This window comes from Danio rerio, chromosome 1 (genome assembly GCF_049306965.1).
Source record: "Danio rerio strain Tuebingen ecotype United States chromosome 1, GRCz12tu, whole genome shotgun sequence".
In the NCBI taxonomy this organism is placed as follows: Eukaryota; Metazoa; Chordata; class Actinopteri; order Cypriniformes; family Danionidae; genus Danio; species Danio rerio.
In genome coordinates this window covers 47,697,617-47,718,210 of record NC_133176.1, presented here as the reverse complement: position 1 = coordinate 47,718,210, position 20,594 = coordinate 47,697,617, and the positions used below count along the sequence as shown (strand labels likewise).

At 35.5% G+C, this 20,594-nt stretch overlaps 1 protein-coding gene and 1 long non-coding RNA gene across 2 annotated transcripts; one reads left to right on the top strand and one right to left on the bottom strand.

Moving 5' to 3' along the window:
- The first annotated feature begins 7,085 nt into the window (after positions 1-7,085).
- LOC141386184 (uncharacterized) lies at positions 7,086-12,404 on the top strand. Its single transcript, XR_012407652.1, has 2 exons — positions 7,086-7,390; positions 12,050-12,404. It is a non-coding gene; the product is annotated as an uncharacterized lncRNA (long non-coding RNA).
- crybb1l2 (crystallin, beta B1, like 2) lies at positions 12,092-19,348 on the bottom strand. The gene is given in 6 exon segments (NM_001100437.1): positions 12,092-12,767; positions 15,190-15,332; positions 16,288-16,420; positions 16,498-16,616; positions 16,766-16,869; positions 19,300-19,348. Coding segments are annotated over 5 exon segments (666 nt in total). The 5' UTR covers positions 16,865-16,869; positions 19,300-19,348; the 3' UTR covers positions 12,092-12,595.
- Between the last annotated feature and the right edge of the window lie 1,246 nt (positions 19,349-20,594).

Here is a 20,594-nt window from a genome sequence, read left to right as displayed (position 1 = left end):
AGATCTTCACAATGCAAACAAATGAATAAAACGCACTGCATTTTCTCACAATGCAAACAATTTACATAAATGCGCTGCAATTTCTCACAACACAAACAACTTGCATAAATGGCCTTATTTTCTCACAACGCAAACAATTTACGAACATGTGCTGCATTTTCTCACAACGCAAACAATTTACAAAAAACATGCTGCATTTTCTTACAACACTTTTAAATAGCACGGAACACAATGGAAATGTTTCAAGGGGACCCTAAAACGTGAAGACAAAAAAAAAAAACATGTGTTCTTAAATTGTTTGCATTGTGTGAAAATGCAGCGCACTTTCGGAAATTGTTTGCGTTGTGTGAAAATGCAAAGTTTTCATAAATTGTTTACGTTGTGAGAAAATGCGATGCATTTTTGTAAATTGTTTGCGCTGTAAGAAAATGAGGGTGTTTTTGTAAATTGTTTGCGCTGTAAGAAAATGCAGCACCTTTTTGTAAACTGCATTGTGAGAAAATGCAACACATTTTCATAAATTGTTTGTGTTGTGAGAAAATGCAGCACGTTTTTGTAAATTGTTTGCACTGTGGGAAAATGCAGTGTGTTTTTGTAAATGGCTTGTGCTATGAGAAAATGCAGCACGTGTTCGTAAATTGTTTGCACTGTGTGAAAATGAGGGTGTTTTTGTAAATTGTTTTAGTTGTGTGAAAATGCAGCGCGTTTCGTAAATTGCTTGTATTTTCTGAAAACGCAGCACGTTTTCGTAAATTGTTTGTGTTGTCTGAAAATGTATCACATGTTAATAAATTGTTTGCGTTGTGAGAAAATGCAGCACGTGTTTATAAATTGTTTGGTTTGTGAGAAAATGCAGCACATTTTCTTAATTTGTTTGCGTTGTCTGAAAATGCAGCACGTTTTCATAAATTGTTTGCGCTGTGAGAAAATGCAGCACGTTTTCATAAATTGCTTGCGTTGTGAGAAAATGCAGCACATTTTCATAAATTGTTTGCGCTGTGAGAAAATGTCATGTATGTTTGTAAATTGTTTGCGCTGTGAGAAAATGCCATGCATGTTTGTAAATCTTTTGCGCTGTGTGAAAATGTGGCGCGTTTTTAAATGTGTTTGCGTTGTGAGGATGCTAGTGTTTATTGTAATTGCATGTGATTTCTTAAATTACAGTTAAGCTCTCTAGTATTTTACAGTATTACTAGCAACCAAAATTGCCAGTAATACTATAAATTTCACAGTGTATTAAAATCTGAACACATCTGATTTGTGGTTGACAACTTGGCTAGGAGTGCACCGTTGACCTATTTTGTCAGATAGAATCTAAATTCACTGTAAATGTGACTCACTACATGTGTGTTTGAAGAGTTAAATGGAGAAGAAACGTCTCTTTCAGGCAACACCTGCACATTTTCACCTTTCTTCACAGCGTATGTCTGATAAATATGCTGCTTTGTAGGTGTCTTCACTCTTTTGCCTGCTCTCCACTATCTCTCTAACTCTCTCTATCTGGCTGATAGGTTGACGCCCACTCATTTGTTAAACACTGAGACAAATAGCTTACATCACTCTCGGCGGAAAGACTTTTTAGGAAGTTCCAGAAAAAGATGCGCTTCTCCCCCAGCTAACTCACAACACAGCCGTGACGCAAGAAAGAGACCCACTGCGCGCACACATACACACACACACACACACACACACACACACACACACACACACACACAATCTTTTGCAGGATTTCTGTATGCCTGTAGTTCAGAAGAAGAGAGATGAAACAGAGAGGGATGTGTCTATAGATTTTCTGTGTGTGTGTGTTTGAATGGAATAATCCATTAGTTAGAGAGGCTGTGCTAACCTGATCTTACAGTCAATATCTAATAAATAACTGATTCAACCTGACTAAGATTATGCTAATTTCAATAATTTGAACAGGCATATCAGGTAGAAATACTCATTCATTCATTTTCTTTTCGGCTTAGTCTCTTCATTGATCTGTGGTCGCCACAGCGGAATGAACTGCCAACTTATCCAGCATATGTTTTACACAGCAGATGCCTTTCTAGCCGCAACCCAACACTGGGAAACACCCATACACACTCTTTCACACACATACACTATGGACAATTTAGCTTACTCAATTCACCTATACCAAATATTTGTCACTGGACTGTTGGGGAAACCGGAGCACCTGGAGGAAACCCACGCGAACCGGCAAGCAAAATCCACACAGTAATGCCGATTGGGCTACCCACTGCGCCACCATGACACCCTAGAAATACACGCTTAGATAAATAATAATAATAACAAACCCAGGAAGAATCAATAAGAGTTCTTCACAGTGGTGCTATAAAATAATCTCTATCTCGTGTTGTTTTAGACCCAGTTTGAGTTTCTTTTCTCTGTTGGACATAAAAGACGATATTTTAAAGAATGCTGGTTGCTGGGACCCATCGATATAATAGAAAAAAAAATTACTACAGAAATCAGTGGGTCCAAGCAACCAGCATTTTTCTAAATATCTTCTTTTTTGTTTAACAGAAGAAAGGTTTTGAAGAAGTGAAGGCTGAGTAATTTATTGGCAGAATTTTCATTTTTGGCAGAACTATCCTTTTTTTTTATCCCTTTCTGAAATGTACTTTCATTTTCAAATTCTAAACAAACGGAAGGTTTACATTGGATGTTAATGATTCTTCATAGTATCATCAATGCCAATCAGTAAAGTTAGGGGAGAGCGGGGCACAAAGTAACTCTTTTTGGTTTTGACCAAATAATAAACAGAGTAATGGGGTTAGAACAACCATTTGTTTTTTTACCAACAAAACACAAGCCTCTCCTACAAATGAGCACTGGTTGTATGATCGCCAGACCTATGGTTTCTGTGCAGTGTTGTCAAAAGTGCCAGGAGTATAAATGTTACTATTTACCCCACCTGCGGGGCAAGTCGTGACAGACAGAGGGTTAGTTGTAACACCTTACTTTAAATAGTAGCAATATTTTTTCAGTACCAGGATTAATGTATCTGGTCAAAAGTCATATACAATACAAAAAATACAAAAGAATCAGCATTAGTGCTGGAAGGCATTGACATTCATGATAAGAAATGCAGTAATGAGCATTCATCTAATTCTTCAGCAAAGAAATCATATTGTTCCGCGAGGCAAATTTCATTCGGCTGCATTAATTGATAATAAAGATTAGAGAAAAGCTTGGTTGTTGCCTCATAAATACTTCCTACCTAATAAAACTAAAGGAATCCACTTTAAAATATTGCATAAAATATATCCGGTTAACTCATTCGTTTGCAAATATGTTGATATTCCGAGTAGTTGTACATTTTGTGGTAAGGATGAGGAAACTTTAATACATTTATTTTGTATGTGTGAATTTGTTCAGAAATTTTGGTTTAACCTCTATCATTATTTAAACACCCCTCCCACCTTTGCACAATCTTTTAGTTTAAAAGAAATTATTTGTTATTACTCAGAATCTTCACATAAATCTAAAGAATTTATCTTTAACTTTTGTATCTTGTTTGGAATTTTTTTTTATACATAAGCAAAAATGCATGGCTTCAGTCCCCACTTTTCGACATTTTCTAATTGAAGTTGACTCACTGCTCAAATCTTTCCGTATGTGTAAAAACAAAACATGTGTCAGATTCCTGGTTCTATATGAAGAACTGTTGTCTACTGACTAATTTGAGTAAGAACGCTTTCCTAATGCTCTTAAATAATTTTTTTATACACTTTTATATAATTGCAATTTACTTACCCCTTCCTTTGTTTTGTTAATCTCTTTTTTTTCTGCAGCTAATGTAGTTTGTATTTTTTCTCCTTGCTTTATTTCTTATATCGATCTCCTAATTGTGGTTGTATATTTGCATTCTTTAATAAAAAAATAAAATAAAAAAGTAAAAAAATTTAAATAAAAATACGAAGGGACCTGTGGAACCATTGGTAACTGAAATGGTTAAATTTGCACCGAAAGTGTTTGGTTCTGCGTAACATCCTATGGAATAAAGGATACGCACTTGAAAAAAAAACTATTATTTTCTCAGTACCTAGCTCAATTTATTTTTAATGTACAACGCAGTATATTTATTTATTTATTGGATAAACCCATTTGGATTTATTTGGATTATTACCCATTATAATACAATGCATTTATTTGTAGTATTAGCAATAAAATAATTTTTGTCTATCAAAAAAATTAAAATAATCCGTTAAAAATCGTTTTATTTAAAATGTTCCCAAAATTACACTCCAAATTTTTAAATTATTGTGTTGGTTTAATTGGTGTCCAATAGTGTGTGGCTTAATTGTAACACCCTGTTACACCAAACCCCGCTGTGTCGAGTTTTCCTCAAAACTGACTGGCCGAACTTTTTTAATAATTGGCAGGAAGACGTCTGCCGACACTGTGGTGAAAACCTCAAAAGCATGCCATGGTTAAACCTGAGCGAAACCCTTAAAGCTCCGTGTTAGATTTTACCCTGCATTACTTTTGTGCCCAGCGCTCCCCTACTTCATATGGTAAAAATGTATGTGATGTTTGTGAAGCATGCTGCGTCCCAATTCCCATACCATTCGTCCTAAATTTAAAATAGATTTTGTCCCAAAACGTAATATGTTGAAAAGAGTATCTCAAAGGTTCCTGGATGGTTTGCTATTTCCAGTAAAAAAAAACTAAGTGTAGAACCGTTCATACTCTAACCGTTGATATTGACCACAGTAGGCCTATATTTGTTATTGATTATCGAGTTATCGATTAGTACTACAAACGCAATTGAAAAGTGTAAATAAACTACAAACATGGACACGCGAGAACAACCGTCAAGTAGAGAGACTTTTTTTTATGTTTGTATGACTGTTAAATAATATCTAGCCAACTAGAAAATATTTAAAATGTTATATTTCATTTCATATTATATTTAATCTGCAACAATAATACTTATATAACACGTACTGGACATTAACTTCTGAATGAATGCATAATTACCTAAAAACCTGAGTAGATGTCATCATGAAAGACTCGTGAATGGCGGATTAACCTGCTGCTGCTTCTCCAGTAAGGTAGGAAATTAAATATGCCAGAAATGTGGATGATGTGTTGATGATTGACAGGGCTTTATACAGTCATTGGCTCAGCAGCAGAACATCTGTTAATGAGGAAGTAGTATGTCTCAAAGATTGCATACTCTTCTGTTACACACTCAAAATTATTTACTTTTCCATCACAAAAAAGTACATACTTTTAGGGCATTTACTTTTAAGTCTGTGAACTGGGACGCAGCAGCATTGTTTTTGATGTCTTCATCTTCACGTATTACCTACTAAGTAGTAGAAAGGGGCAGAAATACGTGTAAACTGAGCAAAAGAACAAGTAAAAAGGTGAACTGTCACACTCACAATGCGTCCCTCTTAGTTGTTTTAGTACCTTCTAGTGGTGTTTGTGGGGTACTGCAAGAGAGCGATTCAATTACCTCAGAATCCCACTGAGCTATCTGATAACTATCTTCCCTCTAAGGCCCCGTTTACACTAGTGCGTTTTAGTTTTAAAACGGCGTTTTAGAATGAAAACGATCCGCGTCCACACTCGCGTTTCACCCAGCGTTTCTGAACTGCTCTCCGTCCACACCAAAACGCTGAAAACGCACATCACGTGACCACACACACACTCTCAGGCAAGCGCTGTAGCCAATCTACCCAGATGAGAGCTCTGCTAGTCGGACTTCTCATCAAGCATCTCCCGCTGGATCTAATATCACTATATTTATTAAACGGAATATATCTTTCATCTTGTTGTCTTTATTTAACGACATATTCATTGGACATTGGAATCTATTACTTGTTCTCAGGTAACGTGTTTTGGCTAAGCGCAAAGATAAGTTAATGATTAATGTAAGCACGTACCTTCTGTATATTGACTGATCGCTTGCCTTTATTTCCTATAATGTATAAACTTATTGTATGTTATACTTTTATAATGGCCATTATCGATTATTAAAACTGATATTCAGCAAAGAGAGGGTGTGTTTCGTATTTTCACTGAAATTGAAAGGAGGCAGTTGTTATCGGCTCCGTTTTGTTATAAATATGCACACAGTGAAGATGACGCTCATATTTGCAGCACGAAGCCTCAACATTTTTGCTGTCTGTTTAGTTGTTAATATTAAAATGAAAATAGGCAGTTCCTTATATCATGTTTATATTTTATTGTTGAGAAAGTAAAACAACGTAGCCAGGGTGATGTGAATGAAGTTATAAAGTACACTGTTCCCTTTGAAGATTTACCCGTGTCCTCGGTATAGTCTGTTTTCCATATCAAACTGAGAAGAAGAGACTGCAGCCTTGATCAAACTTGCCAAGTTTTAACTTACACGGAGAAGATGCAGGACTGAAATGTGCGTGTTAGGCTACTTAATATTCAGGAAAAGCCCCAATCAGAGAGGCGAATGTCTGCAGCCCCGCCTCCGTTTTCAAATGTCTCCGTTTTCCATCATCCACACTGAGACGGAGCAGCTGCGTTTCAGAATGAAAACGGCCTCTCCAGCGTTTTCGAAACGCTCCGTTTTCGGCGCTCGAGAACTCCGGCGTAGTGTGGACGGATGGCGTAACCGTAGCAAAACTTATGCGTTTTCAAACTAAAACGCATTAGTGTAAACGGGGCCTAAATCATCTTGCCTCGGTCCCAAACCATCCTCCATCTTCTCCTCATTACCTCTCTCGGAGCGCGCGGATCAAAAAAAGTGTGAGAGAAAGACTGGTCTCACACTTAGGGTGTTGACTTACTAGATTTCCCCAGGTGCCGAGTATGTGTGTGTGTACGTGTTTATGTCGTAGGGCTGTGGGGCCACTGACGTCAATGAAAGGGCTGGATTTTGTGTGGAGCTGAGGTGAATCTTAATTGAGCTTGTGTATTTGTTTTCGGCCTTGTGTGGGAAGCATGACATCAATTATTCATTCATCCATGAAGGTTTTAGGGATTCTTCATGTATGATGATACAAACGCAGATGATGATATAAACTGGTTATATGAACCCACAGGCATTCTGTTCATGATGACAGAAGCATATAACGGTATTATTTTTGTCTGATTTGAATTTAGATGCAGACAAAATAAACTCTTATTTTTATTCAGTCCACACACACAGCGCTGCATTAAAAATGCTAATAATCAGCTTGTGTAATTATAGCGCAATATTAGATTATTCAGGCCTGACAGCTGACCGAGAATCCTCATTTTAAAGGATTAATCCTACTGCTGAATTTAAACTGTTTAACGGGATCATTGGATAATTAATTTAGTTAATCGGTTATAATCACATTTTCCATTTAGAGGTGTCATTGATTCAATATATTAAATTGTTCTCTGATATCTAAACAGACTATGTGGCTAGGTAAGTACAAAATAGTTTTATATGCTCATTTATGAAGATTTTGACCATATTTGGAATGGTCATGAATATTAATAAGTACTGCTCTGAGGCTCTGCAGCTCATGTCAGTAGCTTTGTTACTTAGCTTTTGTCACCATAATGAGCAGTATTGAAATACAGTGGCGTAGTAAGCCCAGTAAAGTAGCTACAGCTCTGCACAGTTCTAAAACGTGGCAGATTAATTCCTATTATTAAGAATATTTATTATTGTCAGCCATTTTAAACATTATAAATAGTCTAAACGTTAACGCTTATATGTAAAAATGTAGAAGGAAGCCTGCGTACCACTAGTGGTACACGTACCACAGTTTGAGAATCACTGGCATAAAAGATGTGCGAATAAAGCACCGTTTCCATGCAACGAGTCAAAAAGAACAAAATCATCACTTCCTGATTCACTGGCGCCAAATATCAAAAGTAAAAAATGGAATTTGCTGTGGTAAGAAAAGCTACGTGAATCTTTCTTCATTTAATAAATGACTTGCACCTCAGAAGACAATGCAGACACGCTGTGAATGCGCAGTGCCATTTGAAGGCGTGAAATAAATGCTCATTAATGAGATAAATGCTCATTAAGGTCATTAATAATATAGTAACACCAATACTGAAATGGTTAATGGCGTTTTAGAATGACCAAATTAACAATTCAGATGTTTAACAGTGTGGTCATCCTCCTGGTTTATCCATTCACACACATTTTTATTATTAGTCATCAATCGTTCACTTATAGCAAAATCACATGACTTTTTATTTTAATTTTTTTTTAAATTTGTTTGGTAAAAGGGTTTCCATCGTAGTTTATGCACATCTTTTCTCATCAAATAAAACATTTATCCTCCTCAGTTGTACGCGTACATTTTCAATGCTCATTTTCAAAATGGATGTGCATTTTAAGCGCACATCCAACATGCGAATAAAAATAGCTGGATGAAAACAGGTGCAAAATAATCATATTTCATTTGACAAAAAAATATATTAATAAATTGAGAAGATGTATTTGTTGCCTCATTACAAACAGACATGGCAAATTTCACAATATACACGTGAATCTAAAACATGATACAGTAAAACAGACCTTATTATGCCTCTTCTGGTTGATGCTGAATACATTTATTATCCACATATCCCACATTTTGCATTCTGACAATTTGTAAACGTGTTTATGAAAGGCTGCCTGCCTGCAAGAGACTGATTACTCTTCCTTAAGGCCTGTCCTGTTTTCAAAATAAGAGTCCCACATACATAGTATGTTTAATACAATCTTAGATCAACTTACAATTAAGGAAATAAATATCCTTATTTTAAATTCACTGGGAAAAATTGTGTCCAATCAAACGTAGCCTGGCATGTGCACAATAATGATTTGGTATGGATTGTCAGATTCTTTTGTTTTGATTGACCTTTTGTTCACTGTGATTTTTTGTGATTCATGGGATTTACTGTACATGAGAATAAAGATATAATGGGCAGCACAGAGTCTCAGTGGTTAGCACTGTCACCTCACGGGAAGAAGGTCACTGGTTTGAGCCCCGGCTGGGTCAGTTGGCATTTCTGTATGGAGTTTGTATGTTCCCCCCGTGTTCGCGTGGGTTTCCTTCAGGTGTTTCGGTTTCCTCCGCTTTCCCCCACAGTCCAAAGCCATGCTCTATAGGTGAATTGGGTTAACAAAATCGGCGTACGATTGTGTACGAATGTGAATGTAAGAGTGCATTAGTGTTTCCTTGTACTGAGTTGCAGTTGGAAGGGCATACGCTGTGTAAAACATGTGCTGGATAAGTTGGTGGTTCATCCCGCTGAGGCGACCCCTGATAAATAAAGGGACGAAGCTGAAGAAAAATAAAATGAAGATCGCTTTTGACCATATTTGGAATAGTCATGAATAATAATGAGCTCTGCTCTGATGCTCTGCCGCTGGTGTCAGTACCTGCTGTCACACAAGCTGCGTCTCAAATAGCATAGCACACTATACACTCATTCACTTAAACACTCAACAGCATAGTACATGTATGTAGTGTTGTCCCAAATGGAGCACTAATGTTTTTTTACTGAGCGGAAATTAAACCCGTTTTACTGATGACGTTTGACTGTTATCAAATCAGTGAAATAAATGACCAAACTATCAAATAATACCTGCCATGAGTTTAACTGCATTTACCATCGGGAGGCGCTATAATTACTCTCGTAGGAGAATTTTGCTTTCACCATCGAAAAATGAATAAAGTTATCCAACATGTGCGCCCGATACCTCCACCCCTTCCACTACGTGAGCAAACCTGCGGTCGTTAAGTGCGTGAAGCGTCCATCATTACACACTTCATTTTAGCGGCTGAATGAGTGCATCATCCGGGTAAATAAAGTGCACGTACTATTTTTAGAGTTTCCAGTGTGAATGCACTACTTACACTATTTATACTACAAAATGGCGTAGAATAGTGCATAAGTATGCGATTTGGGACGCAGCTACACACAGTGTGGTGTACTCAAAAATACACACGTGCAAAATAAGCATGCTTCATTTGACAAAAAATATATTAATAAATTGAGAAGATGTGTTTGTTGCAAACATACACGACAAATTTCATAATATACACAAAAGTCTAAAACATTATACGGACCTTATCATACCTCTTCGGGGTGATGCTGAATACATTTATTATCCACATATTGCATTCTGATGAGCTGTAAACGTGTTTATGAATGGCTGCCTGCTTCACTGAATTACTGATTACTGATTACTCTTCCTTAAAGCCTGTCCTGTTTTCAAAAAAAGAGTCTCATAAATAGTTAATTTAATAAAATCTTAGATCAACCTAAAATTAAGTGGAACGTGTATGTTAATGATCTGGTATGGATCGTTACATTCTGTGTTTTGCTGATTGGCCTTCTGTTCACTGTGATTTTATGGATTTATGGGATTTACATGAAAATGAGGATATAATGATGCTAGAGGCTCATTTTGAGGCCATTTTCATTCACCTATGATTAATAATATCAAGATTTTCATTTCATGGCACATTTAAATTATGTTTTGTGTGTGTGTGTGTGTGTGCTCTCGTATAATCAAATGTAATTAACCATTTTAGTCTATCTATTATCATCAGGCATACAATTTCAAAAATGGATATATGAAAAGAGTTTTCAAGAGTTCTCATATTATATTAATAGTCAATAATATTCTATCAAATTTTTATTTTTCCATTACATTAACACAATGCTTGAGAAAATGAAATATTGTCTGATAATGTATTATTATCTTTAGTCTGCACAATGGCAGCATCCTGAACATAATTAGGCATCATTGTTGTATCAGTGTGCTCAGATCAGTGCTCAGACTGTGCTTGCATCTACTTGTTCTGCAGTTTAGCATCTTGGTTTCACTAAGTTGCAGTATAACAAATGATTAATGTTTGCTTTTGATATTGTGCTTATGTTTTGATTGAAAGAAAATCTAGCTTTGAAATGTTTTAATTAGAGAAACCTGATATATTCACAGTGTGTGGTGAATGCACACATGGACACAGATACACAGCTGGGATAACAGTGGTCACCGTTAATATGCACGTTTCACTTCATTTTAAGTTGATCTAAGATTGTATTAAATGTACTATGTATGTGAGACTTTTATTTTGAAAACAGGACAGGCTTTAAAGGGTCACAAAACACCAAAACACATTTTTTGAGCTGTTGACAGTTGTATATGTGTCCCATGATGCTAAAAACACTATTACAACACATATATTTCACAAAAGTGAAAATTGGATGTTTTTGCGTTATTTCGAGCAAATTCATACTTCCGGTTTGAAACTAATTTTTGAAGCTGAGTCACGGCCATGAGATCTTAGCGTGTATTCTGTATGCTGAAACAGGGGGGTTTCATGGCCCTTTAAGGAATAGTAATCAGGTTCGTGAAGCAGGCATCCATTCATAAACATGTTTACAGCTCGTCAGAATGCAAAATGTGGGATATGTGGATAATAAAAGTATTCAGCATCACCCTGAAGAGGTATGATAAGGTCTGTTTAATCATATCATGTTTTAGATTCACGTTTATATTGTGAAATTTACCGTGTCTGTTTGCAACAAACCCATCTTCTTAATTTATTAATATATTTTGTGTCAAATGAAGCATGATTATTTTGCATGTGTGTATTTCAGAGTACACCACACTGTGTGTGTAACAGCAGGTACTGACACCAGCTGCAGAGCATCAGAGCAGAGCTCATTATTATTCATGACTATTCCAAATATGGTCAAAACCGATCTTCATTTTTTTTGCTTTGGCTTAGTTCATATTTATCAGGGGTCGTGACAGCGTAATGAACCGCCAACTTATCCAGCATGTTTTACACAGCGGATGCCCTTCCAGCTGCAACCCAGTACTGGGAAACACCCATGCACTTTTACATTAACACACATACACTATGGCCAATTTTGTTATATCAGTGTGCTCAGAATGTGCTTGCATCTTGCATCTACTTGTTCTGCAGTTTAGCATCTTGGTTTCACTAAGTTGCAGTATAACAAATGATTAATGTTTGCTTTTGACATTGTGCTTTTGCTTTGATTGAAAGAAAATCTAGCTTTGAAATGTTTTGATTAGAGAAACCTGATATATTCACAGTGTGTGGTGAATGCGTACATGGACACAGATAGACAGCGGGGATAACAGTGGTCACAAGAGTCGCTTTTATTACCGTTCAAAAAGGATGTGGAGGTTTTACACGGCCTATTGGCCAAAAACACCCGTTCCTCTGCCACCCACAGCCCGGTCCCCAACCCACCCCTGTCAATCAATCAATCAATCATCCCTGACCCAGACGAGTCAGCCATCAGTTAAGGCTCATTGTGATGGACTGATTTCCTCAGGGGAAAAGTGCATGGAGGATGAGGAAGAGGAGGAAGAGGGAAGAAAGAAAAAGATGGGAGAAAAGGTGAAGAGTTAGAGAGAGAGAAAATAAAGAGGTGGGAAAGAAAAAGCCATACAGTCATCTGATATACACGCTGCCCGCACCAGACTGACCTTCATCCGTTTCTGGTCCAGGATGACTCATACGGGCGGTGCGCCCCTCCTCTCCTTCTTGGCCCTCCCCCCTCCCCCTGCTTCATCTTCTCCCCCTCCTCTCTTTCTCTCTCCCCTGTTCCCTCTCTTTCTCGTCCTCCCCAGCCCTCACTTGGTGGCCATGGTGTAGCAGCCGTCTGGGTGCCACTGCATGTCCCGGATGCGCCTGACGGACTGGAACTGGGGATGGCGAGCGCCGTACTCGTTAAAGTGACGATAGTCGCCCTTCTCCAGCAGGTACTGGCTGCCACGGTAACCAGGATACTGGTAGCCCACCCAACTGTGGCAAAAGGTGAGAGAAACAGAGAATGATAAATAAAACAGGTACAGAGAAGAGACTCTTCATTTATTTTTCACAATATCATTAATATTAGATTTTATCTTAGGGAGGGTTATTTATTCAACTATATTAATAACCCAATAATGGTTTTTGTCCATATTTGACCCAAAATTGGGCTAAAACTGCCCCACATTTTTATAATTATAATATTGTTAGTTTTTTCTGAATATTGTAATGCACAAGTTGTGCTATTAACAAACTATTAACTTACTCTATTAACTCAATAAACTACTAATTAGCTGCTTATTAATACATGCACAACAGGTTGGTTTATTTATTCAACTACTACATTTTTTAACCCAATAATGTTTTTTGTCCATATTTGACCCAAAATCGGGTTAAATCTGCCACACTTTTTTATAATTACAATATTTATAGTTTTTTTTAATGTATAATTGAGGCTATTAACAAACAATTAACTAAGACTATTATCTCAATAAACTACTTATTAGCTGCTTAATAATAGTTATACAACTGGTGAGTTTATTTATTTGACAAAATAATAGAATTAATAACAGATTTTATCTGTTTTTCAGTATAGATCAAATCAGAAACTAAACAAAAGGCTGGGTTGTATTTTTATTTATAATTTTCTTGTTATATATGGATAAAACCAATGTAGGTTTATTTTTTCAACGAAATTTATTTTAAAAATGCAGCTTTTAGTCCATATTTGAGCCAAAATCAGGTTAAAACTGCAGACATATTTATTATTATAATATTGTTAGTGTTTCTGAGTATTGTAATGTACAATTCATGCTATTAGCAAGCCAATAACTAAGACTATTAACTGAAAAACTACTCATTAGCTGCTTATTAATAGTGATACAACTGGTTGGTTTATTTATTCGACTATATTTTTACCCAATAATGGTCTTTGTCCATTTTAACCCCCAAATTTTAATGATTATAATATTGTTAATTTTCCAGCATAATTTAATGTACAATTGAGGCTATTCATAAACCCTTAACTAAAACTAATTACTCAAACTACTAATTAACTGCTTAAATATAGTTATACAACTGGTGGGTTGATTTATTTAACAAAATAATTGAGTTAATAATAGATTTGATCTGTATTTTAGAGTATATCAAATCAGAACTCAATCAATAATGATGAATTGTATTGTTGTTGTTTTGTGGGTTTATTTATTCAGTATTTTTATTTATTTATTAATTTATTGTACAAAATAATTGTCTTTGTCCATATTTGAGCCTAAATTGGGTTAAAACTGCCCCACATCTTTATTATTACAATTTTGTTAGATTTCCTGCATGTTATTGTACAACTACTATAGGGCTGCTTAATAAAAGTAATACAGCTGGTGGGTTGATTTATTTAACTACATTTTAACCCAATAATGGTTATTGTCCAAATCTGACCAAAAATTGGGTTAAAACAGACCCACATTTTTATCATTATAATATTGTCATTTTTAGTGTACCACTGAGGCTATTAATAAACCATTAAATAAGACTATTAACTCAATAAATTACTAATTAGCTGCTTATTTATAGTTATACAACTGGTGGGTTTATTTCTTTAACAAAATAATAATAAATAATAAAAAATGCTTGGTTGTATTGTTTTTATTTTTGTCAAATATGGACAAAACCAACATGGGTTTATTTATTCAACAATTGTTTTACTAAATAATTGTCTTTGTTCATATTTGACCTAAAATTGGGTTAAAATTGCCCCACATTTTATCATTACAATACTATTAGTTTTATTGCATGTTGTAATGTACATTAATTGGCATAGTTGTGCCAATGTTAGTTACTGTGTGGCAAAATTAGTTACTAGTACAACGTTACTGTGGATATTGCTTGTCAATGCAAGATAAAGCTAACAATAATTTGGTGAATATGCTTGGAGTGACTGTAATAGGAATTAGATCAAATGTAATGACTATTTTCAAACAGGCTATAAGGTGGACAAACAGATTAATCACAATGTCAGGAAAACTATTTTACCTTTCGTAAATTCATATCAGTTTAAAATGTTGCCAGATTGCTGGCTAATTTCTCACCAATCCATGCATTTATATTTGTATGTTTTTGATCAGTTTGTGGTCCAATAACTGCTACGTTAAATGAATTCCTACAAAATCTCCACCTCATAAAATAACTACATTGTCCTGTGAGGTCAAATTTGTCGGACCAAAAACAAGCAAATTTTTCTAACTTTAAACTGCATAGAAGATAGTGTTTAGGGACACAATTCTGCATTCAGCTCAGTGGGTCGGAGTGTATGACTAATAGATCACACACTTAGTATCCCTCTCTAGTCGAATCTATTTTTACGCTCAGATATCATAGTCTACTTGCACTCTGTTTTCTTGGGTGTGATATTACTTACGTGCCACAGCTGACCATGATGCTGCCAACACGGTCGGTGAAGCCGAAGGTGTACATGCTGGGCACGTCATCATCGATAATCTCCATCTTGCGGCCCTTGAAATCGCCAACTTCGTACAGACAGATCTTATGCTTTTCTGGGTCCTGTGAGAAGCGAAGCAAGAGGGAATTCAGGTATACTAAAAAAAAATTAGATTTTCTGTTGTAGGTTTTTATTGATCTTTTAGCCACTTTCATGAATATAGTAAGTGATATATGATGGAAGGAGAGTTCAAAGATATTGGAAGACTTGCATTACTTATCATTGACATTTCAGTTTTCATTTTTAGTTTATCTTTTTGACATTTTTATGAATTTAGTTATCATGAGATACATTGTAAAAATTGATAGGCTCCCCACAATCGAATTGTGCTTTTTCAGCTCATTATAAATAAGTTGTATGAACAAACAGCAAGCATCATTTTTTGAGTGTAGGAAACTTAGGAAATCTTAGGAACCAGATTCATCACACTGAATTCATTCATGCAAATGTTTTTATAAATTAGTTTTAACACTTCTATATATAGGGGATAGGCTGGGTTTCAATTTGACCCAATGATCCAACCTGATATTATTACTTTTTTCTCTATAAGTCTACTTAAAATGTTATCAAAATTTGACATCAAAAAACATCATAATATAGAAGTTATGGACTATTTTGTGTGCTGTTTTTGACTCCTTCATTAGAATGCACTGTGTGAATGGGCGTGGCCCATTGTAGACTGATAAGAAAACGCCCACTGCTCTGATTGAAACAGTTTTGCACAACAAAACAGGCAGTGAGATAGAAATAAGCAAGGATTTTCTGCAGAGGCGGAGCTTTTCCAAGCTATTACATCATAAAGTAGAACATTCCAGAACCTGTTGTTTTGTCAGACTGCCTTCATTATGAGCTGATTTTAGAGGAACCATAAAGTGTTGAGTTCTGAAACTTACAGGACGTTTTTATAATATTATGAGCTCAAATATATGTAATGATCAAGGGAATATTGGTTTCTCACTTCATGACCCCTTTAAAAGAATCCCAGAACTGTGTATTCTGAATATATGAGATGAATACCATTCTGATAGGTCTGAAGGACAGCAGATAGTCGTTTCTGTGGCAGTTGCTCCAGCAGTCCCAGCGGGGATATTCACCCTTCTCCAGGATGTACATCTCTCCACAGAAGTTCATCTGCTCCCAGCCAACCCAACTAAATAAATGAAGAATGTGTTGAAACGCAGAACAATTGGTACATCGCTCATTGGTAAGTACGATCTGAATACTCACGGGCCGCACTCCACGCGGAGGGAACGCACTCTATCCATGCCCATTTCACACACGTTCATGCACTCGTTGGAGATCTCAATCATGCGGCCCTGGAAGTTCTCCTGATCAAACACGTACATCTGAAAGAGCAGAGAAGCTACTATTAATTAAAGGGGTCAGTTTATAGTTTAGCTTAGCTTAAAAATACTGCACGAACACAACACCCACATCTATTTCTATGGTTACTGACATGCTTATCTTTAACTTTATGCATCTGTAAATACTCTACCTTGTAGTTTCCCATGCCCATCTCGGTTTTCTTCTGGGTCTGAGCAGCCTTCCCATCAGGCTGGGAGGCAGGCTTGGACTTCTCTCCACCAGTGGACATGATGACTACAAAAAAAGGAGAGCATACGCATGAGTTGGAGAAACGTGAATAATCAGCAGCCTCCTTGCTGGAAATATCTATTGTTGCACATGAAGTGATGTCAAGAACTAAATATTGCTCAAAGCAGTTATTGAGTCCCATTTTCACAAATCATTGAGTATATTTATAGCCCATGGATGAATTCTTCACCCACACTTACTTGGCGAAACACTTGTACAATAGCGATTAGATGTGAAATGCTTATTATGTGATGACTAATTTACACATAAATGACAAAGTGGTCCATTAGGGGGAAACATATGGGACCTCTAAAGTATCTGAGGAAAACTGGCATAATTTTGCTTGATTTAACTATGACGCCTTCTACCAAAAATATTTGGGTTTATACAGTTGAAGGCGATATTTTTAGCCCCCCTTTGAATGTTTTCTTTTTAAATATTTCCCTAACGATGTTTAGCAGAGCAAGGAAATTTTCACAGTATGTCTGATAATATTTTTTCTTCTGGAGAAAGTCTTATTTCGGATGGAATAAAAGCAGTTATAAATTTTTTAGAAATCATTTTAAGGTAAAAATTATTATCCCCTTTAATCTATATTTTTTCGATAGTCTTCAGAACAAACCATCGTTATAAAATAACTAGCCTAATTACCCTATCCTGCCTAGTTAACCTAATTAGTTAAGCATTTAAATGCCACTTTAAACTAATTACTAGTATCTTGAAAAATATCTGGTCAAATAATATATTCTGTTATTATGGCAAAGATAAAATACATCAGTTATTAGAAATGAGTTATTAAAACTATTATGTTTAGAAATGTGTTGAAAAAAATATTGAGGGGGGCTAATAATTCAAGGAGGCTAATAATTCTGGCTTCACCTGTATATTGGGTCTCAAAATGAAGAGTTAAAGATGCAAAAGCCTCTATGCACCATCAAATTTTCTTCTAAAGTGAACATTTTTCTCAGCCTCTATGTTTTTGTTCAGTTATTTCTATTTAAAGGCACTGAAAACGACCGATTCATTACCATAAAAGTAAAATAACTGGTCATAAACACAGTATCCTGAAAAAAATGCTAATTTAAAAACAAAATGCAGAGGCTTTTGCATCTAAACTCAAATATCAATTCAAATATTTTTCTTCTGAGTTTTCTTTCTTTCTTGCTTTTAGTCTAAATATATAAAAAGACTTAAATTAAAAAGCAGCTTCTAGATGAGCAAAAAATATTTTCATAAAACAAGCTGAATAATCAGCCAATAGAGTAAGTCAAATAATCCCTTTTCCAAACTAAAGCAAGATTATCCTACTAACAAAGTCATTGGGAGATTATTAAAAAAAGAAAAGAAAAACTTTGGTTTAACCTACTTAAGGTTTGAAACATACACTGTAAAACCCAACAGTCACACTGAAAAAAAATATTCAAAGATTATTCCTTGGATTTACTCAATTTTTACGTTAAATTGTTGTAAACAATTTATGTGGGCTGAATTTAAACAAACAGATTAAGTTGAACATTATTAACCTTCATTTCTGTGTTTAAATTCAACACAAATAAATTGTTTGCAACAGTTCTGCATGCAACACTTTTTTCAGTGCAACTTTATCAAATGAAATGAGTGTAGTTAACTCAAAGTTTACTGAAAGTTAATTTTACTCACTTAAAAAAAGTTTTGAACTCAGTATTGAAGGTAATGAGAATACCTCATTAACTTGAATGGATTAAGCTCACAGTACTCATATAGATTATTTTTTAACTCAAATGGTTTGTAGCAATCAGTCTCCTCAAACGGTTTAAGTTGCCTTAACCTATTGGGTTTTACAGAACTCAGTTGGTCTGAGTTCTCTTTATTTATCGGGTACTACTTTACTGTGCTCAAAGTGCATTGTTTACTCAAATGGATTAAGTCCACAGTACTCATTAAGATTAGTTTTTGAACTTAAATGCTTTGTTGCAATCGGTTTACTCAAATGGTTTGAGTTACCTTAACTTTTTGGGTTTTACAGTGTACTTATTTTTTGAAAACAATATTTTTTTCTTGTCTAAAAAAAGACTAAAACTAGACAAATAAAAGCATTTTTTGCAGTGTAAGATGATAAATGAGCCCAAAACGTAACTGTTTTCCGATAAATGCTCACATCAATAGCTTCTGTGTTTTTATATTTAATAAACTCATATCTTTCTATCCCTCTTACTCTTTATATTAACATCAGTTTCTTTCTTTTTTTACCATCATGACTAAAAGGTTACAGTAATCTTGATCATAAATAAAAGGATTCCATTTTAATTGCTTTCTATTTGATGACTAATGTCAAAGCTGTTAAGAGATTTTCTTACACAACCCATATTGTTGTTGTTGTTTTTTTCATCTATAGTCTATGCAACCAGATCGATGAAATGTGGGTTAGTTTTTGCTCACAGACCCCCAGTCTCTTACCTGTGTGTTAGTCAGTAGCCGCTGTCTGTCTCAATCAGCGTGTCAGCGTGTGTATTGAAAGCAAACATGTGTCCCTTTTATAGGCTGGCGCCCACCATGGGGGGATTAGGCCCACAGAAACAAACTCGCTGAGCTCACCAACCCACACACAGAAAAGAAATCACCCCATCATCAAACACACAGACACAGAGAAAGAGACAGAGGACACTATACTTAGTTTTAAAACCTAAGAAGTTATTTTAATATATATACAAATGACCGGTTTTAAAACTTTACAACATTATAAAATGACAAACTGCAAAATTAACATGATTATGTGCATGTTCATTTATGTACTGAAGGCTGAAATATATGCCACTCTTCTATTAGATGTTTTTGGTAAGAGCCTAATGCATTTGCTGCCAGCAGCTCATCATGAGTTTGTCTCATGTTGAAAGCACATTAGCCTGTTTCCCTGGCACTTACTGTAAAACCGACAGAATTAAATCACGTTTGTCAGTGTAATGGAGCATCAAAGCCAAACCCTGATCAACCAAATAGAAAATGTGGCACATTTCCAAACTTATTCCTAATTTATATGTTTCATAAAATGAAAGCTGCCAATAAAAGTTTTTATTTGTTTAATTTACAAAGTACACTAACCTGCTTATGCAGCCCATATGTTGTGTTAAAACTCTGGCAACCGTCTTGCCAACTGCGGGAGTTTATGGCAGCAAAAGCACACCAATTAAAACTTCATTTTCATGGGTGAGCATTACTGTTGGCTTAAAGAAATGTATATTTAAAATAGTTTATAGAAGCATATCCCTTGCGTAAAAATGCAAACTTTGACACCCAGTCACAAAATATGTAGATAGAAGGTGAATAGGCGTTATTACACCTTCAAAATGGCAATGCCATCCAGGCCGTATCTCACACGAGTTTTCTAGTCTCTTTTGTAAAAAGTACATTTGAAAATTCATGGATACCAACAAATACCCTTATTAGTATTTACATTTTTCAAATCTTTTAAGGATTAGGTCAAAGACTTAGAATAAAAGTTCTAAATAAAATGTTTTCTCTACTTAACAACAATACAGTAGCGAAAGTTGACTTCACTTACGTCAGATTCAGCTTTTGATGGGTTATTTTTCCAAATGATGATGTCTTAGCAGTAAAAATAAAACAAATGAGCTCAAGTTTGGGACAAAGTCTTGACCTTTGTTGGTGGGATCTAGTCTTTCAAACCACCCCTGGCTACGAGCCTAGTTTAACATCTATGTTGATCCTGGAGCAACATTTCTATCAGTCACATT